Source organism: Monosiga brevicollis, genomic scaffold, assembly GCF_000002865.3.
Source record: "Monosiga brevicollis MX1 MONBRscaffold_12 genomic scaffold, whole genome shotgun sequence".
NCBI classification, from domain to species: domain Eukaryota; class Choanoflagellata; order Craspedida; family Salpingoecidae; genus Monosiga; species Monosiga brevicollis.
In genome coordinates this window covers 687,709-711,665 of record NW_001865049.1, presented here as the reverse complement: position 1 = coordinate 711,665, position 23,957 = coordinate 687,709, and the positions used below count along the sequence as shown (strand labels likewise).

The 23,957-nt window shown below is 53.6% G+C and overlaps 6 protein-coding genes across 6 annotated transcripts; 3 read left to right on the top strand and 3 right to left on the bottom strand.

Moving 5' to 3' along the window:
• Positions 1-334: 334 nt before the first annotated feature.
• Positions 335-3,600, bottom strand: MONBRDRAFT_8773 (uncharacterized protein; the record flags this gene model as incomplete). Its single annotated transcript, XM_001746299.1, has 5 exons — positions 335-718; positions 897-975; positions 1,115-1,181; positions 1,910-2,041; positions 3,504-3,600. 5 exons carry the CDS (start codon positions 3,598-3,600, stop codon positions 335-337), a joined length of 759 nt encoding a protein of 252 aa, XP_001746351.1.
• A 1,395-nt stretch (positions 3,601-4,995) lies between these two features.
• MONBRDRAFT_26004 (uncharacterized protein) lies at positions 4,996-7,187 on the top strand (the record flags this gene model as incomplete). Its single annotated transcript, XM_001746424.1, has 5 exons — positions 4,996-5,368; positions 5,683-5,793; positions 5,841-5,910; positions 6,465-6,996; positions 7,080-7,187. 5 exons carry the CDS (start codon positions 4,996-4,998, stop codon positions 7,185-7,187), a joined length of 1,194 nt encoding a protein of 397 aa, XP_001746476.1.
• A 1,240-nt stretch (positions 7,188-8,427) lies between these two features.
• MONBRDRAFT_26003 (uncharacterized protein) lies at positions 8,428-12,148 on the top strand (the record flags this gene model as incomplete). Its single annotated transcript, XM_001746423.1, has 10 exons — positions 8,428-8,456; positions 8,625-8,691; positions 8,786-8,911; positions 9,018-9,136; positions 9,242-9,290; positions 9,366-9,449; positions 9,544-9,791; positions 10,102-10,140; positions 10,271-10,336; positions 10,447-12,148. 10 exons carry the CDS (start codon positions 8,428-8,430, stop codon positions 12,146-12,148), a joined length of 2,529 nt encoding a protein of 842 aa, XP_001746475.1.
• A 262-nt stretch (positions 12,149-12,410) lies between these two features.
• MONBRDRAFT_26002 (uncharacterized protein) lies at positions 12,411-14,417 on the bottom strand (the record flags this gene model as incomplete). Its single annotated transcript, XM_001746298.1, has 12 exons — positions 12,411-12,502; positions 12,595-12,676; positions 12,754-12,820; positions 12,900-13,006; positions 13,105-13,223; positions 13,308-13,385; positions 13,511-13,559; positions 13,651-13,755; positions 13,844-13,968; positions 14,073-14,137; positions 14,219-14,292; positions 14,400-14,417. The coding sequence occupies 12 exons, from the start codon at positions 14,415-14,417 to the stop codon at positions 12,411-12,413; spliced, it is 981 nt and encodes a 326-aa protein (XP_001746350.1).
• A 1,096-nt stretch (positions 14,418-15,513) lies between these two features.
• On the bottom strand, positions 15,514-16,935 carry MONBRDRAFT_32682 (uncharacterized protein; the record flags this gene model as incomplete). The annotated part of the gene is made up of 1 exon (XM_001746297.1): positions 15,514-16,935. One exon carries the CDS (start codon positions 16,933-16,935, stop codon positions 15,574-15,576), a length of 1,362 nt encoding a protein of 453 aa, XP_001746349.1. The 3' UTR covers positions 15,514-15,573.
• Positions 16,936-18,500: 1,565 nt separating this feature from the next.
• MONBRDRAFT_32681 (uncharacterized protein) lies at positions 18,501-23,884 on the top strand (the record flags this gene model as incomplete). Its single annotated transcript, XM_001746422.1, has 19 exons — positions 18,501-18,650; positions 18,722-18,849; positions 18,961-19,219; positions 19,456-19,527; positions 19,655-19,728; positions 19,852-19,937; positions 20,107-20,459; positions 20,591-20,712; positions 20,798-20,992; positions 21,064-21,147; positions 21,230-21,340; positions 21,442-21,504; positions 21,914-22,021; positions 22,357-22,482; positions 22,580-22,678; positions 22,762-22,968; positions 23,043-23,198; positions 23,307-23,432; positions 23,720-23,884. The coding sequence occupies exons 3-19, from the start codon at positions 19,039-19,041 to the stop codon at positions 23,882-23,884; spliced, it is 2,328 nt and encodes a 775-aa protein (XP_001746474.1). The 5' UTR covers positions 18,501-18,650; positions 18,722-18,849; positions 18,961-19,038.
• Positions 23,885-23,957: the final 73 nt, after the last annotated feature.

The window sequence follows — 23,957 nt, the reverse complement described above, 5'->3', positions numbered from 1 at the left end:
AAGAGTTTGTGTTGTGTTTGTCTTTTTTTTTTCTTTTGGCGAGCAGGGCGTCAATTGTTCAGGCCTGTCGTACACGTTGCGACTACAAATTCCCTGATTCCCAGCGTTGAGGTGCTTGGCACCCGATGTCTTTGAAAGACCAACGACTGGAACAAGACTCTCGCTGCGCGTGAGTACAAATTGAAATTGAACACTGAATCCAGATGTCAGCTTGTGTCGGCCCGTTGGCGAGACTGCGGAACGGAGGAGGGGCAAGCGCTGCTTGTGCGCGACAAGTGGATGAAAGAGATGTGTGGTTCGCCTCGGGCGAGGAAAGAACACGCGGCAGAGCGGCTTAGAGGCGGTCGAGGTGCATGTTGTTCATCATGGTGTTGACGTCCGTGCACCAGTGTTGGCGATGTGCGTCGAGACGACGCCGGGCTACAACCGCGCCACAGGCATCGCAAACAGCGGAGCTGGTATGCGTGGCATACTCGCGCAAGCGGTCCTGACCGTCCTCAGCCTCGGCCAGAATACTCTGAGCTTCACCTTCGTAGTACGAATCGGGCAGAGGCTCGGCCACGGGTTCAGCCGTGCCTTGCGGTGAAGCGGGCACATTGGCCAGAAGCAGTTCTTGAAACAAACTGGCGAGATCCCCCATGTGTGCTTGTCGCTCAGCTCGAGCCGAGGCCACTCCCTGGCGTTCTGCCCGCTCTTGCCAATAGGATTCACGAGCATCCTGACAAGCCAACGGCCACGAGTGCGTCAGCAATTTTGATGCCACAAGTTTGAGACAGGCGCCAGGTCAGGGCTTTCTTGGGAGGCAATGGGAGGAGAGGTGAAATTTATAAAAAAAACAAGAAGAACAACAAGAACAACAAGAAGCTCAGAGAAGCGAGGGGCGATTGGACTCAAACCTGAAGAGACTGCATCACAAGCCGCTCGCCTCCAATGATGCGCAGGGCATCTGTCAAGCGTTCGAGGGCTGCCATTGGCCTGGGTACGCGCACAGTAGAAGAGCATGACCGAGGACGCGCGAGCGGTGAACGCCGAGGGCTATTCACTTGCAGATGGGCTGGTGTTGAACCCATTGGGCAGATATGCGGGTGGGATGGCAAGCGTGCGCGCCTCGTACCTCTCGTCGGCAATCAGGTCGCGCGCCTCATGTACCAAGTGCGGGATCTGATGCTGCTGGTGCGGATCTGGAAGTAAAACAAGGCTCAACATGAGAAAGGATTTGAAAGTGTTCCATGCTGGCAAAGAAGCACGAGGAGCACCATCTGCCAGTCAAACTGCGACAGAAACGCACCACCGACCGCCATGGCATCCCACGGCGTCACATCGTGACCCCCCTCCCCATCTCCGTGGTGGCCACCAAACTGCATGATCAGGTCAGATGGAAGAAAGGAGCCCGGGGCCGATCCACCTGGCTGCACAAGAAGCACCAGCGCCAGCCAGGCAAGTTCCAAACGAGTCCACCACGGGTACCTTTCGTGCCCAAAGCCAAACCCTCGATGCGACCAGCACGCGTCGCGCGTCGTGCGCGCCCCGACTGATTTGTGATCGACGAAGACCACCGAGATCCGCAGCGTAATCCACAACAGTTGTTGTGAACACCGTCTTTATCTGACAAAAAAAATACAAGAAGAGAAGCGCAAGAAACTCGAGTCAGGTGTCACTTGCGATCTGACCCAACCCCTCGCGCTCGCTGTTCGGTCCAACTGCGCTGACGCGTCCAAGAGCAATACACCCCGAAAAGAAACCAAAGCGCTTCAGACAGTTGCACTCGACCGTTCTTCCATCGATTTCCACTGGGCTTTTCATGGGCTTGGTCGTGGGTGAGTGACAGATCTGACACATCGCCACCTGATAAACCAATTTGGGGGCAGAATCCATCTACCCCACCATCTGGTGATTCTGATACACTTACCCCCTAAGAATGTGGGCGCGATGGTACCGACTTCCACTTTGTGGTCCAGCGACACATCCAGCAGGTGGAGGCGAATCCCCGAAAGGGTGGAGAGAGAGAGAGATGGGCAAGCATGTCTGTCTGGTCTTGCACCTGCGGCGACAAAATGGGTCACGAGAAGTGACAAGACGCTCCTCGGAGAGGAACAAGGATGTGGACAACACGTGGGCCGAGCCACACATTGGCAAGGTGCAGCCCCCGCACACTTTCCTTTGAAACTCCTCCAGTCCAAGGGACCTGGCTTAAAAGTTTGGGAGTTGTGATGGCTTTCCGCGGGATGCATTGTCTTGTCGTGGTGCCTCCTTGCACAGAGTGGGTAGCCTGTGGCAGCTGGGCACTTGCTGTACATGATCAGGGATGATCTCGTGTCTGGACACGCAATCCAAGTCAAACCCAATGACGTGATCTTTGGTGTCGCCACCTCAAAGACCAACCTAGAGGAGCACATCCAACGTGGGATGTTCGGGACTCGGTTCTGCCTGGCACGGTCACACATGACACGACTTGCAATCGCATCACCCAACCCAAACAGCCCCGCATTCTTGGTTTTGGAGGCAAAACACAGTGAGTGGCTTTTTGATACGGGTTGTCCGTTCAGCTCCAGTACAAGGGGCTTTAACCCTCTAAGTCGAGGGTGAGCGGGCGAGGATGGGCTGACGAGTGGATCTCGTCCTTTTTTTCTTCTCTCTTTTTCTATGGTGTTTGGGTTTTGTTCTGTTGGGCTTGTGAGTCGGTTCACTGGCACATGTCGTGCCGCCGCCCATATCAGATGACCTCTTACCTTTCACAATGCACGCCAAAAGATTTTAGAATAAGATCAACCCCAAAAACAAAAAAAATCCTAGCGAGAGCACACATCATCCCAAGATGAACCCTCGCCAGCAGCAGCAACGCCAACAGCAAGCATGTGGGACCCAGCAGCTTGAACTTGACACGTTGACATGACAGAGTGCCGTCCTCTGCGTTTCCCTTCAAATGCCTTGTTCGGCCCCGCACGCGGCGGTTCAACACTTTTAAGAACCGCTCGCCCGTATCGTTTTGCGGTCTTGCATGGCCAATATATGGCTGATTCACGTTCCTCTGATTTTGCCGAGGACGGTTGCATGGATTATGATGAATTACCTCTGATTGGAGATTACGCACCAGGCATGTGCGGACGTATGGCATGGGGCTGCTTTCGTGCCGCCCCTGTTTCATCCACGCCGCCCTGTGTTGCCCGTATTTGTGTCAACACGACTTCCACCTGCACCCCACCTTGATACATGCCGTTCACACCAGCCGATCCGATCTGATTTCCCTCCCCCCCCTACGAGCCTTGACTTGACCTTGACCTTGACCGCCGCAGACAGACTTGTTGATAGCCCGAGTCATACATGAACTGGTTGCTCCACCCCCCTCGCGCAGGCCGTGCGTGCACTGTTGATCGATCGAATCCGACGAGGATCATACAACTGGTGTGTGTGTGTGAGTGTAAGGTGTGCCCCCCTTCATCTCAGTCTCAACGACATTCCCTGAACAGTGCCGTCCTCGTCCACCATCCACCCGCAGCACCCACCCATTGCGTCTTGAACCAGAGCACTTTTGCGTGCGCCGCCATCAAGCATCTCTCTGTGGTGTGTCGTCTCGCCCGCACGGTTGTTGAAGCAGCGCATACCGAGTCCCAGTTTCAGTTTTTCAGTTCCCACCCCAACACCAACACCACTTTCTCTCGGCGACTGTCGACTCTGTTCAATGGGCCGACCAGTTGCCACTGCACCATCACAGGTCACACACCTTCACTTCCCTCGATGCCTCAAAGAGTCTCATGGCCACCCACGCACAGCCGCCTGCTCGCCAATGATACATTGATTGATGCGCTCTCAGCCTAAAGCTCACTTGTGTTCCACGCTGTACCTGTGTTTTCACACCATGTGTTTGAGCGATCTGCGATCCCCCGTTCTCCCCTTCTCTTGCCGTCCCGACCTGGACATTCGATTCGTTGCTTTGGTCATTCCTTTGCACATTGATACGCCATCGCAGCCAGCAACTCGACACCTCAACACTCCACTGTTCGCCAACCCATTCCACTCTTGGCTTTGATTACCCAGTCCGCCGGCCCATGAAGCCGTGTGCAGACCCATCCAATCACTGATGCACTTTATGATGTTTACCAACCAACACATCATCTTCCACTTGTTAACATGTTAGTGACGTCCATTCCCTCCCTCGTCCTCTCTCGCTCCGCTCTCTCTCTCTCTCTCTTCCCCTCCCTCGCAAATTAAGCCAATTCATCATCCCCCTCCTTCATCCTCACGCACACTCTCTCCCTCTTTCTCTTTCTCTTACTCCCTCACACACACTCTTTCTCTTTCTCTTCTCTTTTCTCCCTTTGAGTTGCACAGCGGTCAAGTGATGATGCTCATCTTTCTCTCACATTTCTTTTCTCTCTCTCTCTCTCTCTCTCTCTCTCTCTCTCTCTCTCTCTCTCTCTCTCTCTCTCTCTCTCTCTCTCTCTCTCTCTCTCTCTCTCTCTCTCTCTCTCTCTCTCTCTCTCTCTCTCTCTTGTGAACGCTGCCATGCAAGGACTGCAGAATTAACCAGGCCAAGTGGATCTGGTCTCTCTTTTAGAGAAGCAGGACTCAAACTGCCGCGTCTTGGTCTCGATTCCGCTCTGTACTACTGCTACTGGGCTGCCCGTCTTGAGTGGGTGAGTCTGCCTCGTGGCCTCTTGCTCTTGCCTCTCCGATCACCATCCTGCTGGTGATTGCCTTTGCTTATTGTTGTTCACCTGGCCTCTCCCGCATGACACAGCAGACCACAAGAGCCAATCAACTGCTGCCCGTTCATGGGGCTGCCACCAGTTAGCAATCGGCGACTTGAGCTTGGAGCTTGGGTCAGCAGAAGGGGCATGCCTTGATGACCGCAAGTTAGGTCAGTACCCTCTGCTTCGGGAAGATGAAACTCGTCAAATTCAACATTTGAAGGTTCCGCTTGCCGGGCCACATGCAACAGTCAACCCGTCCGAATAACAACCTGTGCTGGGCTGCACACATAGTTAATGGGCGACCATGGGTCTTCTTGTGGTCGTCCTTGGAATCCTGGGGGTCCTTGAGCCGTGCTTGGCCCAGCTACAACCTTTGCAGTCTCAGCCAGAGGGCACCTCAAGGGTTCCTGAACTGCCACCACAATACTCGCAACACGACGATGACCCTCCACCACCGTTTTGCATCAGCACTCTTCTACCAACAACAACCAAGGAGGCACGAGCAGGCAGCCAATCTCCCAATCGCACACTGATCTTGGGCCTCGCCGCCGTGGCTCTAGTCACGCTCAGTGCTGCCACGCTCAGCTCCACGCTACGCAAAGACAATTGCCAAGCGCACACCACACATCAACTTGGCGAACAAGCAGGCTTCTCACGCTCAGACACCTCTTTCCCTGGTCAGTCCGGACTGCTGTCCCCCAACATTGTGAAAGGGTGGATGTGCTCTGACACGCACCGACTCACAACACTGTATTCTCGTTCTGATTTCAGAACCCTCGCTCGACCTGGCCTGGCTTCATCTCAGGTATTGCTCTCTTTAAACTCTGTGAATGCGTGACGCCCTCGGTTCAACTTTCTACGAGCGTTTAGCTCTCCGTTTCTCTTCAATGTCACCGTCGTGCAAGGACACCCAGACCTTCTTTGTCGCCGCGTTGTACTCGCGCCTTTGCTACCCATTCTCATCCTGTTTCCATGCATCATTGGTCTTTAGGCGTCACTATCATGCGGTGGCGGACGAACATGGACAACTGGATGTACACCAACGCGATACAAGTGGCCGTACCCCTCTTCACGTGGCTGTCAGCCAGCATGACCTTGCTCGGTTTGCCGGAGCTCTTTTGACGCACAATGCTGATTTCAATGCCCAAGACCGCGAGGTATGGGGACGACAACGTATCAAGGCCAAGTTCCAACCTAACACCAACCAAGAAGAACCAGGGTATCTTGTCAGCTCACACGAGTCCGCGCCGAATAGGGCAACACCCCGCTGTTGAGTGCCGTCCGTGCGGGCTGTGTTTCTGGTGTTAAGACACTGCTCGCTCACAATGTCAATCCCGACGCCTCGGACAAGAAAGGACAAACACCCTTGATGCAAGCATGTCTGCAGGTGCAGTCGAGCGCTCGACCCCGACTTCTTTGGCTTTTGTGACCCATCTTCTCACTCTCACCTTACCCAATGCGCGATAAACGCAGGACTATCGACTTGTCGTCAAAATCTTGCTGGATGCCGGCGCTGACCCCACCAGAATGGATTTTACGGGACGCTCAGCTCTGCATTGGGCCGTTGCTGTTGGGTCTTTGGACTGCGTCCACGTTCTCGAGGAACACGCTGGAGCAACGCTCCCTTGGATCAGAAGTGGTGGCGTACCTTCCGTCATCGACATTTGCGTGCATGAAGGTCATGCTGCGGTAGGCCCTACACATTATAGGATAAAGTCACGATCCGTCAAGTACACCCGACGCTCATGCTATTGCGCCACGTATTCCTTTCAGATGCTGGCCCGCNCTTTTGGCACATGCCAAGACACACGGACGAGGAAAGGCCGCGCTGGCCGAGGCTGTGCAGGCTCTTGCTTTGCAGAAGTCCATCCGAACCCCGGAAGAGTTGGCCTCTCTGCAGGCCCAAGTGACCGCTGCTCAACAGCGACTAAAGAACTCTGCGGTTGACAAGCAATCCAGCTCCCGACGCCTTCGTAGCCACTCTGCTGCATCACCGAGTATGCCTCTGGCTACTCTTCCTAATCACACGCGCGATAAAGCTTCAAGTCCCAGCATAGAGCGTACCCAGCAACCGCGTGGTCGCGGGGGAAGCTACCTTTCCAAGCGCCGGAGATCTGGTGGTGTTGGTGGTCCTGCTCGACCAAGTGCAAGTCCTCGAGCGACTGCACCACAATCAGGAAACGACACCACAAAGGCCCAAGGGGGCGATGAACATTTGCCCTCTCACACGCGCGAGTGGCGGCGGCGCTATATGCGTGCCTATCGCCGACGCTTGGGTTCGAGCCATGAGCAGCTCTTCACGACGGTATGACGCTGCTCGATCTTTGAGGCGTTGTGGCTTGACCCTCTTGCCCCTTGGGCTCATGGCGGTCTGCATACATGACATAGGTTCGCACTGCTGAGCTTCAACAAACGACCTATCGTGCGGTTCTGGCCGCTTTGCGTCGAGACTTGGCGATCCTGCAGCAAGTCCAAAGCAATGCCGAGCATCAATGAAAACTGGTCTAGCCCTGTCCAACCGAGCTCGCTAGCATAAGAACGGTCTTCTGCTGCCAGACGAGGCCCTGGAAGGAGATTTATCTATTTTCCGAGTCCATGCCACGTGTACCTGAGTACACCCGCCCCTCTGCTCGTATTATATTTGGTTGTTGTTGTTGTTGTTGTTGTTGTTGTTGTTTTGAAAGAAAGAGACCGCCGACGTTGTGATTGGATGCATCTGCACACGTTGTGCCATGCACAATCCACCCCCTGTGTAGCTGACATGGTGGACATGTGGCCATGACGCGCAATAGATTGCTTGTTTTTGATTGGTTCCAAAACATGTGCGCTTGAGGAACCCTACAACCCACCATGCTTCAGATGCAGGATGTCCATCTACGAGAAAGAGAGAGAGAGAAAGAGAGGGAGGTGACACCTCTTACGTCCTTGTCTGCTTGGCCGGCAACGCCGGTGGGAAAGGCGAGCATGGTACTTTTGCACCAGCGGAAACTAGGGAGCAAGCTATGGCAAAGTCTTTACAGCGGCAACAAAAAAATCCTTTAGAAAACGAAGAAAAGTCATCGTAAAAGCGAACAACGTGTGACTCGATCTTTTTTTGCCTCTCTGTCTGTCTGTCTGTCTCTCTCTCTCATTCATCTCTCTCTCTGTCTCTCTCTCTCTCTCTCTAAATCTCTCTCTCTAAATCTCTCGAAATCTCTCTAAATCTCTCTAAATCTCTCGAAATCTCTCTAAATCTCTCTAAATCTCTCGAAATCTCTCTCTAATCTCTCTAAATCTCTCTAAATCTCTCTAAATCTCTCTCTAATCTCTCTAAATCTCTCGAAATCTCTCTAAATCTCTCTAAATCTCTCTAAATCTCTCTCTAAATCTCCTCTCTCTTCTTTTGGTCAATTCATCTCTCTCTTCTTCTCTCTCTCTCATTTATCTCTCTCGCTCTTTTTCAAACCATTTCATTCCTCTCTCTCTCTCTCTCTCTCATTTCTCTTTTTTGGCAGCGCCCCGTGTGTGTCGTGCGGCTGATGGGGTAGCCTCGTGCATAAGCCCGTGTGGATTTTAAGCAGCTCTGGCGCTCGTTCGAGTCCAGGGTGGAAAGCGTGCTGTTCTGGAAGATCGAACCGTGCGTTCCAAGGTCGGAGCCTGCCTGATTTGGGTGGGCGAGCGGCACGGCGACGTCCTGCGGACAAATTCATCGGCTTCAGCACCGTGATACGCCCGTTCTCATCTCACGGCCGGCGCCATGGGAAAGGCCCAGAGCAAAAACGAAAGGTATGCTCTAGCAATCCACCCGTCACTTACCCATGGCCTGCTCTTTCAAGGCGCTGACCTGGCTGCTTCCGATTCGGGGGGGGTCGCTTGACGCTCGAGTTGGGCCTGGTCATTGAGACGCCATGCAGCGTGTGTTCATCGCTTCCTCAATTCGACTTTTTCCTGCAGCCCTTCACAGGCTGCCTCGACACTCCCCGTGGCGGATCCTGAGGTGGAATGCGACGAGGATGGTCTCGTAAGACATTTTTTGACTCGCGGCTCCGATTGTAGGGCACCAAACATCTTGTCTCAGCTGATGTGGCCATTCTCCTGCCCACCGTGTGCGATAGCCGTTGCCTGATGCCCATGCCCAAACGTTTTCAGACAGCGCTCGAAGCTCTTTTGATGCGAACGGCCAGCAGCAGCCCTGGCTCCAACCCAATGCTCCGCGCGATGCGATACATGAATTTCTCCTGGTTCGTCCAATATTCGGATGCCGCGATTGAGACCCGGGGGCCGCTCACCTCAGCACTGAACTTCAACCGGTGTGCTAACCTCGGCGTTGAATTTCAATTGGTGTAGCTCCAAAGTCAAGGGGACTTTGTGATTTACAAGGACCCCAAAACCCAGACCACCCACCTTGCTGTCCAAAATGGTACCGGTGTCGACCATTTTGCCATTATCGAGAATGAGGAGCAAAAGTAAGCGTGTGGCGTATGGTATCATCGTGCGTCTTGGCCAGCTCCCAGGAGGCACGATCTGCCATTCACGTCATAGCTCTCAAATGTGGCACATTCGGATGGTAGATTTCAAGCCGCTGTAGACCATTCCTACGCCGTGCAGCCCACGTTTGAGGTTGGTAACGAGTCGACCACTCCACCCAATTTTGCGCGTGCCCGAGGTCGCTCAAATTTTTGCGTTGTCCCACAGTCCTTGGAAGCCTTGGTCAAATTCTATCAGCGTCGTGATTTAAATATGGCTATTCATCCGTTTCGCCTCCGCCAAACCCCATCAGTACGTTCTAACCGAGCTACACACACACCCAACTCCCAAATCGCGCGCTTCCTCTTTGACCATCTTGACATCCGCGCCTCGTACCATGGTCCAGGTCTTTCAACTGGATGAGACCGTGCATTCCACCGAGGAGCCGCTTTTGCCAAAGGATTCCGAGTCCTCGGCACCTGCCACACCGGTACCGACACCGGTGGCCGACAATGGCGGGCCTGATGAACCCGACCTGGTCGAGGCCACGTCACCACAACCCGACCCTGTCCTTCCTCGTGCCCCAGCCACACCAGTGCCGACACCGGTGGCAGATAGCGACGAGCCCGGTGAAACCGACCTGGTCGAGGTCACGTCACCTCAACCCGAGCCTGTCACTCCTCGTGCCCCGGCAGCCTTGCCGACAGCTGCGCAGCCGGTAGTAGCTGTCGTTGCCCCTGAGGATACATACGGGGACAACAGCGCGGCAGCCCTCTCAGGCCCGGCGACTGCTGTTGAGCCTTCACTGGCTGTTGAACCTGCAGCGGACCGTCAGCCTTCCACGTCTGAAAGCGCACTCTCCGCAGCGCCGGTTGTAGCTGTGTAAGACCCTGAAGTCTGCTCTATCGTCAACAAGCTGTCGCTCACGCCTGCTTCCGCTTCCATTTGTCGCATCCAAACGCAGAACAACCACTGCTGACTCCCTTTACGGCACGGCTGTTGGGTAGGCTTCTGTTGTTTTTGCTTTTGTTTTCCCGTTTTCGGTTTTCTTTCCTTACTTTTCGCCCATGTTCTGGTCTACGTTTTGATGGCTTCACAAGCAACTGACCTTGCCCGTGTCTCGCATCTGATAGAGAGCCTTTGAGCATGGATCTGAGCGATATCGGGCCCACCGATATGGCTTACGGTGATGTTCGCAGGTTAGGCCTGTTGTCCATCTGCATGTCCAATTTTCTTTGGCCAGTTGGCTCGCCGCACTCATATTGTCTTGTTTATTTTTGCGACGCCCCTGGCCTGGGGCCATTGTCAGACCGGTTGACGCCACTATCGAGGAGGAGAGCGATGATGAAGAGAATGTGGTTGATTTTGGCTTTGGCAATGAAGCCGCTGGCGATTTGACCGCTGGCTCGAGCGAAGCACGGCGGCTCATCACACTCGGCTGTGAGGATGATGATGATGAGGAGTCTTTGCTTTATTTTGATTTACCTATGCTCTCGGCCGCCATGGCAGCCGGCACAGAAGGTGGTGAGGGCGAAGGCATCAAGACTGAAAGTGCCTATGACCTGGACATGGGCAGTGGCCTCGATGCACCTGTAAATCCTTTGCCCGAAACTTTTGAATCTAAAGTTGAACCTGATGCCCCAGACGCAACCCGCCCCCAAGCGTACGAGAATGACTTTTCCCCACTCCTGGCCACTGTGAACGATGCCCTCGTCCAAGCAGCCGAGGTCGAGTTGGCTGAATCCAAGCCTGTCAATGCCAGCCACCCCGACAGCCCATCGACTGGCAAACTTGACTCAACGCAAGCTGCAAGCGCCGCTGCGGGGCTTCCCGATGCACCACCTCGTCCCTCTCTCAATCAGTCTCAGGACAACCTCGATGCTGGCAAGGGCGACATGGATTTGGACGCTATCAATGAGGATGCTACGGATGGGGATGAGCACGACCCCGCAATGAATGATGTTGACTACCTGAAGCCAGCTGTGCTGGGTGAGCGAGCAGAGAATGGGGATGCTGGCCAAAGCAACGACTACTCCAAGGCCTACGAGCGCTTGCCCGATGATGACACGGAAGACATTTACCGGTGGGCTCGTGGTATCGACCCTCATCTGTCAGCAGGCGCCATTCAACCACTGTGGGTTCATGGCACGTACTTGAATCGTGACAAGGCTGAACAGCTGCTGGTGCGCTTTGGCCGGGGCCAGGGACTTTTTCTGGTGCGCGAACGGCAGTTGCGCGACGCGAATGACGCGTGTCGCTTCTGTTTGTCACTGGTCATTGACCATGGCATCGAGCACCATTTGATCGCGGACAATGGCACTATGTACTCCATGCCGGGTAGCAAGCAATTTCGCACAGTACGCCAGGCGAGCGACCTCTCGTCCATCCTAATGCAAATCAACGCGGCCGTCCCCGGGGCACTGCGTCAGGCAATCGTAATTCCCAAGCTTTCGCGCGAAGAAATTGGTGGCTTTCCCGATTTTTTCCACGGAAAGATTGACCGCCACGAAGCGAACCGCCGTCTTCGTATTGACGGAGGCAACGCTGAGGGTCACTATTTGGTGCGCGTATCCTCCAACGTGCATGGCAGCGCAAACTCGGGCGCGGCCGCCGCGTTTGTGATATCAGTTGTCAGCAACAAGCTGCCCATGCATCACGTGGTGCGCCGCGATGGGAACCACTGGGTCCTGAATGATGCCTTTAAGTTTCCTCACAACTGCATCAACCTGACTGATGTGTTGTCATTTTTGATGCATCCACTCGCCCACGTTTCCTTTCAACTTCGCTCCTACGTGCGCTGCCCTCCGGTGTATCGCCCCAAACCTTTTGGTGCGCCCGTGTCTGAATTTGACGGTTTACCGCCGCCCCTCATCATGAGCCCCCCGCCACCGCAAGTTCCTTCCATGGCCAATCGTCCCAAGCGTATGTACTATGCCCTTTGTCAGTTTGACCCGGTTGCAGGCGTGGCCTCTCTCACGAAGCATCAAATATGTCGCTGTTTCCTCTCATAGTTTCACAAAGCCAGTAGTCATCGAGATGCCGGACATCTCTTTTGGCCACCGTGCTTTTCTTTGACATCCCTGACTTTTTCATTCTATGCTATCATTTTTTTTTTTCCTCACGGGGGAGGGGGTAACCTGGGGTTCTAGGTCTTTGGCGGGATATCAATGTGTGGTATTCCTGCCAACCTTCGTCTTTCAAACTGGCATTGAAAAATCGAGCTGAATTTCTTGTTTACGAATACGATGTCAGGTCTTGTCCATCGAGCCTTGGCTACGCCGAGTCCCATGCCTCCAACACGACGAGCGCGTTGCCACGGAAAAAGTTGGCGTCCAGATGGTCCAAGCCACATGCCAGCACGCGACCTGTGGTTTTTATTGAACAGGTAGAACCCAGTGTAAGTCACACAGCCACTTCCAGTCGTACAGAGTGTTAAAAAAAAAAAAAAAAAACGTACCCGTGCCACCCAAGATTGCCTTTGTTTGAGCGAGTGTTTCTTCATACAGTTTGGGTTGGGAATCCTCAACGATTTGAAGTTCCTAGAGGAGTCATAGGCCAGAAGCAGCTGTCAGGACCAATAATTTCGTTCTCATAATCAAAATGGCACTTATCGCACCTCGATGCCTTTGCTGAATCCTTCGCGCATGGATTTGAGTTGGTCCTTCGTCAGCTCGTGGCCAGCGCTAAAATAAATAATGAGCCAACACCGGCATTAGGAAAGCAAGGTTGGTTGAGGCATTCGACGCCTCCACACGCCCTTACCCGTCCACAAAGCACTTGCGCACACGGTCGAAAGCTTGGCTGGTATAATTTTCCTGCTTCATGTCGATGGTGACTTGTCGCAAGTCTTCACGATACTTTTGCAGCATCTGATAGCGTAGCAGAGGAGGGAGCGCTCGTCGACGTGAGGGGATGAGGCGGAGCAAAGTGTAGAAGGCAAACAAGATTGATGAATCCGCCAGCCTACATCATCGTGGTTGATCACAATTGCCCCTTGGTCAATGCTCACGGCGCGAAAGTCGTTGGTTGGCTTGGACACATCTCCTTTGAGCATGACGTTCGCCAGGTTGCCGCTGTTATGGTGAGCTGCCGACCCCATCAAGCATGCTTCACAGTCAGGCTAGAGCGCGCTGGTGCACACAGGAAAGAGTCGAGGGGGCCAGATCTAACCGAGGGGAACGCGATCATGGTTGTTGATGACGAGGTCAAGCACCATCATGTGGCCAAGATCTTGTAAAATTTGAGGACCTGCGTGGCAGAGCAAAGGGGTAGCATGAGCGCTCCATGACGAAAAGCACGACGAGACGGGCAATCAGAAATGTAAATCAAGCCCCTCCCAAAGCAAGAGAAGTGAAATAAAGAATCGAGCTGACCAGATTGCTCCGGCAACACCAACATGGCGCAACTGGCCAGAGGAATTCCCTGATCAAAAAGAGAAAACAAGAGTTGTCAAAGGGCCGTGAAATAAAACCATAATCGTAATTTCGACAAACACTCGGTGGGCATGACGCACCGGCACATATGACATGATGGTGAAGCCGTTGACACGATCATTTTTGAGACGCGGCTTATCGCCAGGATTGGTCATGCGGGTGAACGAGAGCCTGGTGATGAGCTCCTAGCAGAACGTGTGCATGTCAGCGGTGAGCTGTCGGCCCAAGGGCAAGGCTGACCACGCTTGGGCTGTTCAACCCCATGGAGCTGACCTCCTGGCCACTGTAGTCCGGGCAAGGCGCAAGTTCGGGGCAGGAAACACCAATCTTGGGACCCAAAAGAGCACCATACACTTCACCGGCCGTGGTGGTCATTACCGGCTTCATCACAAACCACCCTGGGAGAGGCAGGGAGATCAACAGAATCAAAACCACGACGTGTCTACCTTGCGATCCTGGCCCTCACGCTCTGCTGCTGAGGGGAGTATTGTTAGTAGCATACCGGAATCACCAAGGACAAAGAACACGCCGGTGCTGCCCAGGCCACCTTCTGACCAGTGCAAGAGCCTGATTGTGTGCCAAGCAGAGCGTGAGGTTGCGCCGTGTGAATTGTTGGGCAAGGCTACCACATCGGCTGCAAAGACGCACTTGAACTTTTTGAGATTAAGATCTTGGACGTCAGGAGCAGGCTGGGCTGTACGTGGGTCAAATGTCAACGCATCCTAACGCAGCAACGGCCAGCACACGGGATAAAGATGAAAGAGTCGCGTTGGTTGTAGACTTGGCGGTCCACTTGAAAGGGCACGAGATCCAGCGGATTGTGCCATACCTGCGTGTTTGAAGCCATGGCTGCAGTACACGGGTGGCAACGCCGAGGTGGAGTCACAAGGTTGACGAGATGGGGGCACCGCGAATCTTGGAGTATATCTAGCGGGTTGGCCTTGATTCTCAGGGTCGGGAAGAAAAATGATCTGGAGCTGTCCAGAAAGACGTGAAACGCACCGGCCACCTAGTTGAGACGGCAGCTGTGAGCCAGCACATCCCTGCATCACCACGTCAGCACCCGCATTGGTAAGCCTGTCTTCACCCGAACGCTCCCCGTGCCCTGTTTACGCGACCCATCTGGGCTCCAACCCCATCGTCAGTCCACAGAGAGAGAGAGAGAGAGAAGCCACCCCACAAACAGTCAAGAGAGCGCACCGACTTTGAGTCATAAAATGAAAGAGCTTGCCTGCGCGCATTTAATGGCGGACACACCCAATGTCATTAAAAGAGTAGGGTCTCTCTCTCTCTCTCTCTCCAATCTCTTTTATTCTCTCTCTCTCTCTCTCTCTCTCTCTCTCTCTCTCTCAATCTCTCTGCTCTCTCTCTTTTTTTATTCTCTCTCTCTCTCTCTCTCTCTCTCTCTCTCTTCTCAGGCCAAACTTGGCTTCTAAAGTCAGGTTCAAACGAGGTATGATTTTGGTTTTTGCATCGATTTAGATACTTATTGTAGTTTTGTTAACATCTACTATATTACATTTTGCACATAAATAGCTACATGTAATACTTATAGTAAATACGACGGTTATTGCAGATTTACAAACATCACGCCAGTTAATAAACGCATTTGCTTGCCAGGTTAGAAGCGCGTCCATGTTGATGTTTTTCTTTTTTCTTCATTCACACAAACGGACAGGGGATTGACGACAAAAGGTCAAGCTGCCTGTTGTCAGGCTTCACGGCGGGTCGAGACCAGTCTTGATTGTGAGGAAGCGCGTAAGAGCTGAGGACGTGGTTTGGAAGGGCTGTGCATCAGAACGGAGTGGGAGCTGTGTTGATGTCTTGAGGTCAATTGAGACGGCTGCGGTTGGCGAAAAATCACAATGACCAGACCAGGTGCACCCGTTAGAATTGCTCAGAACGCCTCGGGGGATTGGGAAAGTGTGACTCGTGCCCGACCGCAGCAAATTTATCACAAAAGGCAGTCTGCCAAGGTTGTACAAAAATTGGAGCACGCGGCGTTACGCATGTGTTTCAGATGGTGAGCGGGGTTGGGCTATCTCAGGTTCAGAGTGACTGGAACAGTCAGTGCTATAGCCATAAGCGGGATTCTGTGTTTCAACATTTGGCACTGCATAAACATGATCGTCCTCAGTTTGGGCGTGATCGGACCAGTCAGTGCTATCGCCATAAGCGGGATTCTGCGTCTCAACATTAGGCACCGCATAATGATGATCGTCCCCAGTTTGAGGGTGACCGGAACAGTCAGTGCTATCGCCATTAGCGGGATTCTTCGTCTCAACATTAGGCACCGCATAAAGATGATCGTCCTCAGTTTGAGCGTGATCGGAACAGCCAGTCCTATAGCCATAAGCGACATTCTGCGTCTCAGCATCGCAACCATCCTGCTCGGCGGCAGTATTTCCGGCAGTATTTCCATCAGGCACCACAGGATCGGGGATATCCACCTCAGACCAACTAGTGTAGTGGTTGTCACCATCTGCAACTTTTCTCTGATCCTCCGGCTTGGCGGCAGCATCTCCATCAGACACCATCGAATCGAGGTTATCCACCGCAGACACCACCTTAACTTCAGACTCTTTATCCACATTTACGTTTGAAGAGCTTGTGGTTTTTCCGTCACCCTCGCTCTTCTTGAAGCGTCGTGAGCACCAAAATGCTGCTACCACCAGGGCGATGACGCCAATGACAGCCACTGCAATCATCCAGATCCAATCTTCGTCGTGCTTGGGCGGAGGCGGAGTGGGCTGAGATGTGGTGGGAGGAAGCAGCTCGGGCTCCGGGCAAGAGGCATTGCTCTCGTTGATGGCCACCATAAAGGGCATGCCGGGAACGATCAACCGACTGCTATTGTCAAAGTCACAAATACTCAGGCTGCCAACTACAAGTTGCCCTGTGAAGTTGAGCACCATGGTCTCGTCGGCCCGAGGGCATAGCATCAACGCCGTCGTCTCACAAAGCCTGCCCGCGGCACCATCAACCGTTGACCAGTACTGGCCTGCGATGACGCCCGAATCGCGAAGCGTCACCCGCCTCTGATCCGCAATCACGCCAATGCTCAAAGACAGAGCAATGATACCAATCAGCTTAGCCATGGCCGTGGTCACAGCAAAACTGCCAGAAGAAGCTGAGAGGTGCAATGAGCTCTGGGTGAGGCATTCGTCATCCAAAGATCCGGAGGCTTTGTTGACCTGCGAGCCACTAACATAGTACGCTGACTTGATCAACACAAGCTTAAAGCATTTGTGCGTTTTGTGCGCGCCCAACATCAGGTACGTGTGCAATGCTGCTTGTATCAGAACTTTGCTGTTTCTTGACACGTCAACTGACGCTGACGCGCGCTTGCTAGCTTCCGCTTGCATCACGACTTCCCTTGGCACGAATCAAAATGCAGATCCCCAACTTTGTAACCCTTTCGATTGTGTTGGCCTGCGAGCCACTAACATGGCTAATCCGCATTTTGCTTCTGACAGCACACACATCAACAGACGCGCGCTGAAACATTTTCCAAGTTCCGCTTGCATCGCCATCTCCCTTGGCACAGATCAGGATGCCGATCCCCAGCTTCGTAACCCTCCTTTGTGCTGTTGCTTGTGTTGGCCTCGCTGCCGGGCAAAACACGGCCATCGAAGTCACTGGCGACGGCACCATGGTCGTAGCGCACGATGTCGTGGTCAACGGCAGCTCCTTTGGCGCGGAGGTCAGGGAACAGGCCGATCTGGCGGCAAGGTTGGCCACGCTCGAGGACGCCACCACGAATTCCCTGAGCCCCACGGTCTCGGCCCTTGAGACGGCAAACGCAAACCTCGAGGCCACTGTTTCGACTCTTCAAACAGCAAACGCAAACCTCCAGGCCACTGTTTCGACCCTCACAAGCAAGGTCGATGGCCTGCCAACATCAGAATGGGTCCAGATGGACATCGATGGCACCGACGCATTCAATCCCGAATGCATTTATCGGGCGTGGCCCAACACGGGTTCTAGAGTATGGTCGTCAACGATGGTCTCGCTGACGGAGTTTTGCACCGTTGGTTCTGGATCCATCATGTGTGTGCAGGCATCTCGAAAGCGTGCGTTGTATCTGAGGACCTGGAACAACATGAACTCAGGCTATGTCTCTGACTCCGATGCCCACTATCGCATAGACGAGCTGTGTTAGCGACAGTTTTGCTGTGTTGTGGACGGCTGTATTTTGCAGCAATTGATTGTTCACTTTGCATGGTATCGTCACAACCTGAGAAGCACCAAATGCCCACTCAAACACGATACAGAGCCTTCCAGGCTCCACGTTTAGTGCTTTGGCCGTTGCCGCCCAACCCTCGTCCCATTTTGCGGGACGTATCAGCGTTTCGACCAAAGATACGCTGCTGAACCTCCCGGCAGAGGAGAGCTTCGTCGGCATTATAGTCGTCAGGGAGAAGCCCGGCTTGATGTTCAGCCACCAAGCGTACCAACGTCCTCATGAAGGACACCAACGCAACTTTTCCTTCCTTTTTTTTGAAAGATGGCCCGATGAGCACTGGCCGAGAAGCGGTCATCTCGCAACAGGCGATCTGCCGAGACATGCCTCGCGCGGACGCAAAGAAGCCTATTTATTATTGCAAAGGGTGTCATCGAAAATGTCAAAAAAAAGAAGCGGGGTTTTTTTCATCAGACAGCTTGTAAGCTGCATAGAAGTGTGATAAAATTGTGACTTTCTGCATCTACTTGAATTTTGGTTTTTGCATCGATTTAGATACTTATTGTAGTTTTGTTGACATCAACCATATTACGTTTGGAATATGAATCGCTACATTTAGTATTTGCAGTAAATACAACGGTTATTGCAGATATACACACTTGCACCGAGTAACTAAACGCATGTGTGTGCGCGGTTAGAAGCGCGTCCATGTTGATGTTTTTCTCTCTCTCTGTGATCGCAACGGGTCGAAAAGGCAGCGACCGACGGTGGGATCTGGCTTGCAGGAAGCGGAAAGCGCAAAGGTTCTCGATCCTCAGACAGAGCTGAGGAGGCAGCAGCATGGCTCAGGTTAATGAGCTCCGCTTGTTTGTGCATTCAGAAGGGCGTTCTATTCCGGTACGTGCACGGCCTTGGTGATTGGTGTCATCAACTGCTGCGTGGCCTCAGTGACCGACGTGCATGCGCAGACAAAAGTCCCTGTGGATGCCACCTGGCCAGCCGTATGCCAAGCCATAGCCGGCGTTCTCGGATCGGGGCTGGTGCCGACCACTCTGACTTATTTTGACGATGACAACGACCTGATCGTTGTCTCCAGGTTGGTCGAATCTCGGCAGTACCAGACCCCTGTTTCTCGGGCTGTCGTGCTTGTCTATGGCTCCTCCAGAAGATCTGACCTCACAACCACGCTTCGATTTAAATCCTTCAGTCCAGCTGAGTGGGCCGCCGCCGTGGCTCAGGCCCGTGCCTTGGATTTGCAACGGCCTCAGCTCGATGTCAGTCCTCGATGTGTCCCACCACTGACTGCCGCAGGCTGCTGTCCGTCATCAGCACCAAAGGATTGCTGCCCGTCATCAGCACCAAAGAGCTGCTGTCCACCGCCATCATCAACGCCGTCATGGAACAAACGAGACATGCTGGCACACTCCCGCGACCCTCGCTCGCGCATCTGCATGTCAGAGACTGCGGTATGAGATGCTTTCTCCGTTCTGGGCTACGTCTGCAGCTTCCAGCTCAGGAACTGGCTGGCGATCTACTGCTTTAGAACATGCCCAAGAACTTGGGACGAGACTCCAACCCAACAGCCGCAGACTACCAATACTCTGGTGCGCAATCGGCCCCTTCCTCGTTGGCTGTTGGCTCTGCTGCACTCACTCGTCCCCAATCCTTTTTTTGCACCTCCATCTGTGCAACGGTTTTCTAGGCTCGTCCCTTCGAGCCTTCGCCTGTCCCCTAGGGCCCTGTGGCGGAGGCACCATCGCGCTGGCGGGTGATGGTGCGCTACGTCAATGGCAGGTCTCCAATCGCATCTGCCACGACGCCCACGTTCCCAACAGGTAGTTTTTGTATGAGTACAGCACGCCCATACATCGCTCTTGGCGATCCCTTTGCCATGTCACAAGCTTGCCTGTTCCCCAGCTTTTTTGCGGCCCGTGTTGTGGATGCCGACCACAACTCTACTGCTGCCGTTCTTCAGGTTTGTGGCTTGTTGAACAGATGAACCACAGGTCATGTTTCCGCGAGCACGGAACAACTTCGGGCGATTGCTTTGCTAACACCATTCCCCATAACATTTCGTTTCTAATCGCATCTCTCACAGTCGTCTGAGAACTACGATCAATCAAGCTTCACACCAGCCCCAATTGTGACCGATCACGTCGTTCCTCCCGCCTCCATTCAGGTCAGGTACTTTCTTCTCAGCTTGTGATGAGTTGGCAAACAACAGGCCACCTCATGCTCAGACCTGCACCTGCTACAGCTGCTTGAGGACTTGCCCGAAGTGGGGCCCATCCAAATTACAGCCAAGTACCCCGTCATGGAGGTCAATTACACCAGATCCCTTGGACCTGTCCAGGTTGGCTTTGGCAGATGACGCTCTCTTTCTCTCTCTCTCTCTCTCTCTCTCTCTCTCTCTCTCTCTCTCTCTCTCTCTCTCTCTCTCTCTCTCTCTCTCTCTCTCTCTCTCTCTCTCTCTCTCTCTCTCTCTCTCTCCTTCTCTCCCTCTTCCCTCTCTGTTCCTATTTCCCTATTGCCTTGACAGCCCAGACTTTTTTGTGCTGCAGATTAGCATGGAGGGCTTTTCGCCCTGCATTCCCTTGGACAGTCAAAACTCGGGTGCGCCGCTCATCTACTTCACCTTTACTCTCCGCAACACCAGCAATGAAGCTGCCCAAGCCCAAGTGCTCATGAGCCAGCAAAACTTTATTGGTACGTGGATTTTGCTCATTAACTCTTTCTCATGCCCTCATGCGACAGCACATGCGCATGCGCGATTTTTGACAAAGTCCCGACTCCTCGCAACGACCTGCAATTGCGGCATCCCTCTTTCCTCACTTCAGGTTGGGACGGGGCCTCGAGCATTTCAAACGAAATTTTCAACGCCGGCTATGGTAGCAATTCCAATGCCTTTTTGGCCTCCCCCAATGAACAAGCACTCATCATGACCAACAATGCGCTCCAGGTCAGAGCTCTGGCAGCTGATCCCAGTTTTGATTCACACTGAGGCTGACGGTGTCTTTATTTGAATGGCTCCTCTTTGGGTACAGACGTCGGACGCACGCAATGGAAGCATCGCCATCGCCACCTTTGAGTCCGATGCCAGCTCCGTCACGGTGTCTCAACAGTATGCCCAACACCAAGATTTGTGGACCGCATTTGCCGCCGGCCAGCCGCTTCCCAACGCCAGTGGGCCATCCACGGCCGGTCGCACTTGGAATGGTGCCCTTGCAGTTACGTGCACGGTAAGATACGGTCTGCACAACTTCAACTGCAAGCAACTCTGTCACTGAAAAGCTGCTCTTTCCGTTGCTAGCACCCGATGGCCACATGCTCTGGGTCCAACTCGCTATTGTTCGCCGAGTCAAAAAGGCTAGACTCATCAAGCTTCATTGCGGCCGTAGGTACCACCACAGGGGCAGGCAACGGTCGTCTTTGCCTTGGTTTGGCATTTTCCCAATCGCTATGTCAACTGGGATCAGACGGGCTTTGGTATCAAGGACGTGACAACACAATACTTTTTGGGCAATCAGTACGCCAACGTATTCTCCAGCATTCAACAAGTAGTGGACTATGCTCGTGATAACTACACGGTCGGCACATGCATCCGTTCATTGCCCCATACTGGCGCAATATCAAGGTACTTAACCATCCACCCTTGCACACGACGAATATCTTCCCCGTGTTACGTTAGTGGACGCGAGAGCAAACGCTGAAATTTCGGGATGCCATGTACAACAGCAATCTGCCATGGCAGGTGGGTGGGCGCAACGTGTTTGTAGCAACTGCTGTCCGTAGACAATCGTTTAGTCGGCTTAGTTACTCATCGGCCTTGCATGCGAGGGCAGGTGGTTCAATCCGCTGCCGGCACGGCTGCCATCCCTCGCTCCCCGTCCTGCATGTGGCTAGGCGATGGGTCCTTCTACTGCTTTGAGGGGTGCTCCAGCGACAGCGGTTGCTGCCCTCTCAATTGTGCCCATGTCCTTGATTACTCGGTGGCACTGTCGCGACTCTGGCCCGACCTAGAGATGAGCATGCGCAGTAATGACCTTGACCTTCAGCTTTCTCCCAATGGTTAGGACTGTTCATTTGAGCATGTTGCTTTTTTGTTTACACCGTTGCCACATCATGGTATGTGAAACTCAAACTTTTTCTTTGTGCAAAAGCATCTGCTCACTTGTCCGTACCCTGCTTCAAGGTATCTTGCCTTCGCGCAGCACGGTTCCCATTTGGCTGCGGCGACAATGGAGCTTTTGGCCCGACTATACAGACCAGTAAGATTTGCTTTGCTTTCCCCTCCCACGATACACGATGCTGTACCTTGCGCTGCACTGAGCACAGCTTTCAACATGTCATCACAGCGACTTGGATCAGAGCGTTTGCTCCGACGGTGAGATTTGCACAGTCATCAAGACTTGGCGTGACGTCCGCATGGGCGTTGATCAAGCATGGTTTCAAGACAAGTTTCATGAATGCACCAAGATTATGACACGTTGGATGACGGTCATGGATGCGCAGGTAGACTTTGGCGGCTCGCTGTCTTGTTGGCGCGTACACTCTTCTTGACTGTGTCTGATTCTCATGGCATGCATGCTATTTGGTATGTCAGGGTGATGGCGTTGTTCGCGGTGCCCAGCCATCCACTTATGACGTGGCGTTGTATGGTGCCAACACCTTCATCGGCAGCCTCTATTTGTGTGCCCTCTGCTGCGCCGCCGAAATGGCGACTCGACTGGTTTGTCGTCGCTACATCCATGGCTTACGCTTGAGCACTTGATTGTGTTTAGATCAGGGAATTTGTACAGCCCACTTATTGCGCACTCCATATACAGGGACAATCCGAACTGGCGGCCACGTATACTGCACGCTACAAGCTGAGCGTGGCCAACTATGATAAAGCGTGCTTCACAAACGGCAAGTGGTACACTCAGGTAAGCGGCAATTTCCAGCCTCAGCAAACAGCTGCAACCAGGCAGCAGTGCCGCTCGCATTAATGAGACACTTCAAACATTAGGTGGTGGACCCGGACCACGCTACCAACGTGGTATCTGACGGCACCTTTGTCGACGCACTTCTGGGTCAATGGTGGGCCCATCTTCTCGGCATTGGCGACATGCTGCCTCAGGCTCACGTGGCCTCGAACGTGAGCAGCGTGTTTGAAGCCAATCACGTTGATGAGTTTGATGTTGATCGTCAAGCTCCACGCAAGTTTTGTGACAACGTGAGTTTGACACAACCTGTATCCACAGCGTCGCAACTGGTGCCACTGACAACGCTTGCTTGGGTGCTCTGCAGCGTGATGCGGGGATGTACATCTGCACTTGGGGTGGAGCGGCTCAGCCACCTCCCAGCAATGCACTGCTCTACACCAGTGAAGCCATGTGGTCCGGGTTGGCCTATCCCTTTGCTGGCCTCGCGTTGCAGACCGGCCAAGTGGATGTGGCCCTACAGGTAGGCCTGTGGCATGAAATGCATTTTGCACTTGCTGCTTCCTTGCCTCGTTGTCGTTCCCCGCTGTACGCCCCGCCGCTCAACCTGGCCTTCATTTCGAATGCCCAGGTGCTATCGGACGTGCGCGGGCAATACGACGGCACCCGCCGATCGCCATTCAACGAGATTGAGTGCGGAGATCACTACACGCGTCAGCAGTCAGGTTTTAGCCTGTTTGAAATTGCATCGGGTCAGGTATGCTCGCGCCGTAGCTTAGAGACGGCGGTGCATCATTCGGCTCTTGCTCGATTCATCTCACTCCCTCTCACCTTTTGGCGTCTTTGGGCCAGCTATGGGATGCCACGCAAGGGCGACTTGCGTTTGCCCCGCGATTGAATTTCTCCGATTTCCTCGGCTTTTTCATAACGGGCCAAGCTTGGGGGACGTTTGCTCAAACAGCTGCGGACGACACGATGAGCAGCGGCACTGCAACTGTGAACGTGATGTTCGGCACCCTTGAAGTCACAATTCTGACTTTGCAGGCATCCGCCTCGACCGTCACCATTGAAGCAGCCGGTGCCGCCGTGGCCAACTTTACCACCAGCCATGCCAATGGCACACTTACCTTGACATTTGCTTCGCCGGTGGTGGTGGTGGCGGCCAGCGCCGCCGACCCCACCCTTCGGCTCACCCTCACCACCCCATAAGCCCCAATAAATTCATCGTGTGTGGTGTTGTGTAGAAGTTGTAGTGCACCAAAAGTTGTCAGATAAAAATTGA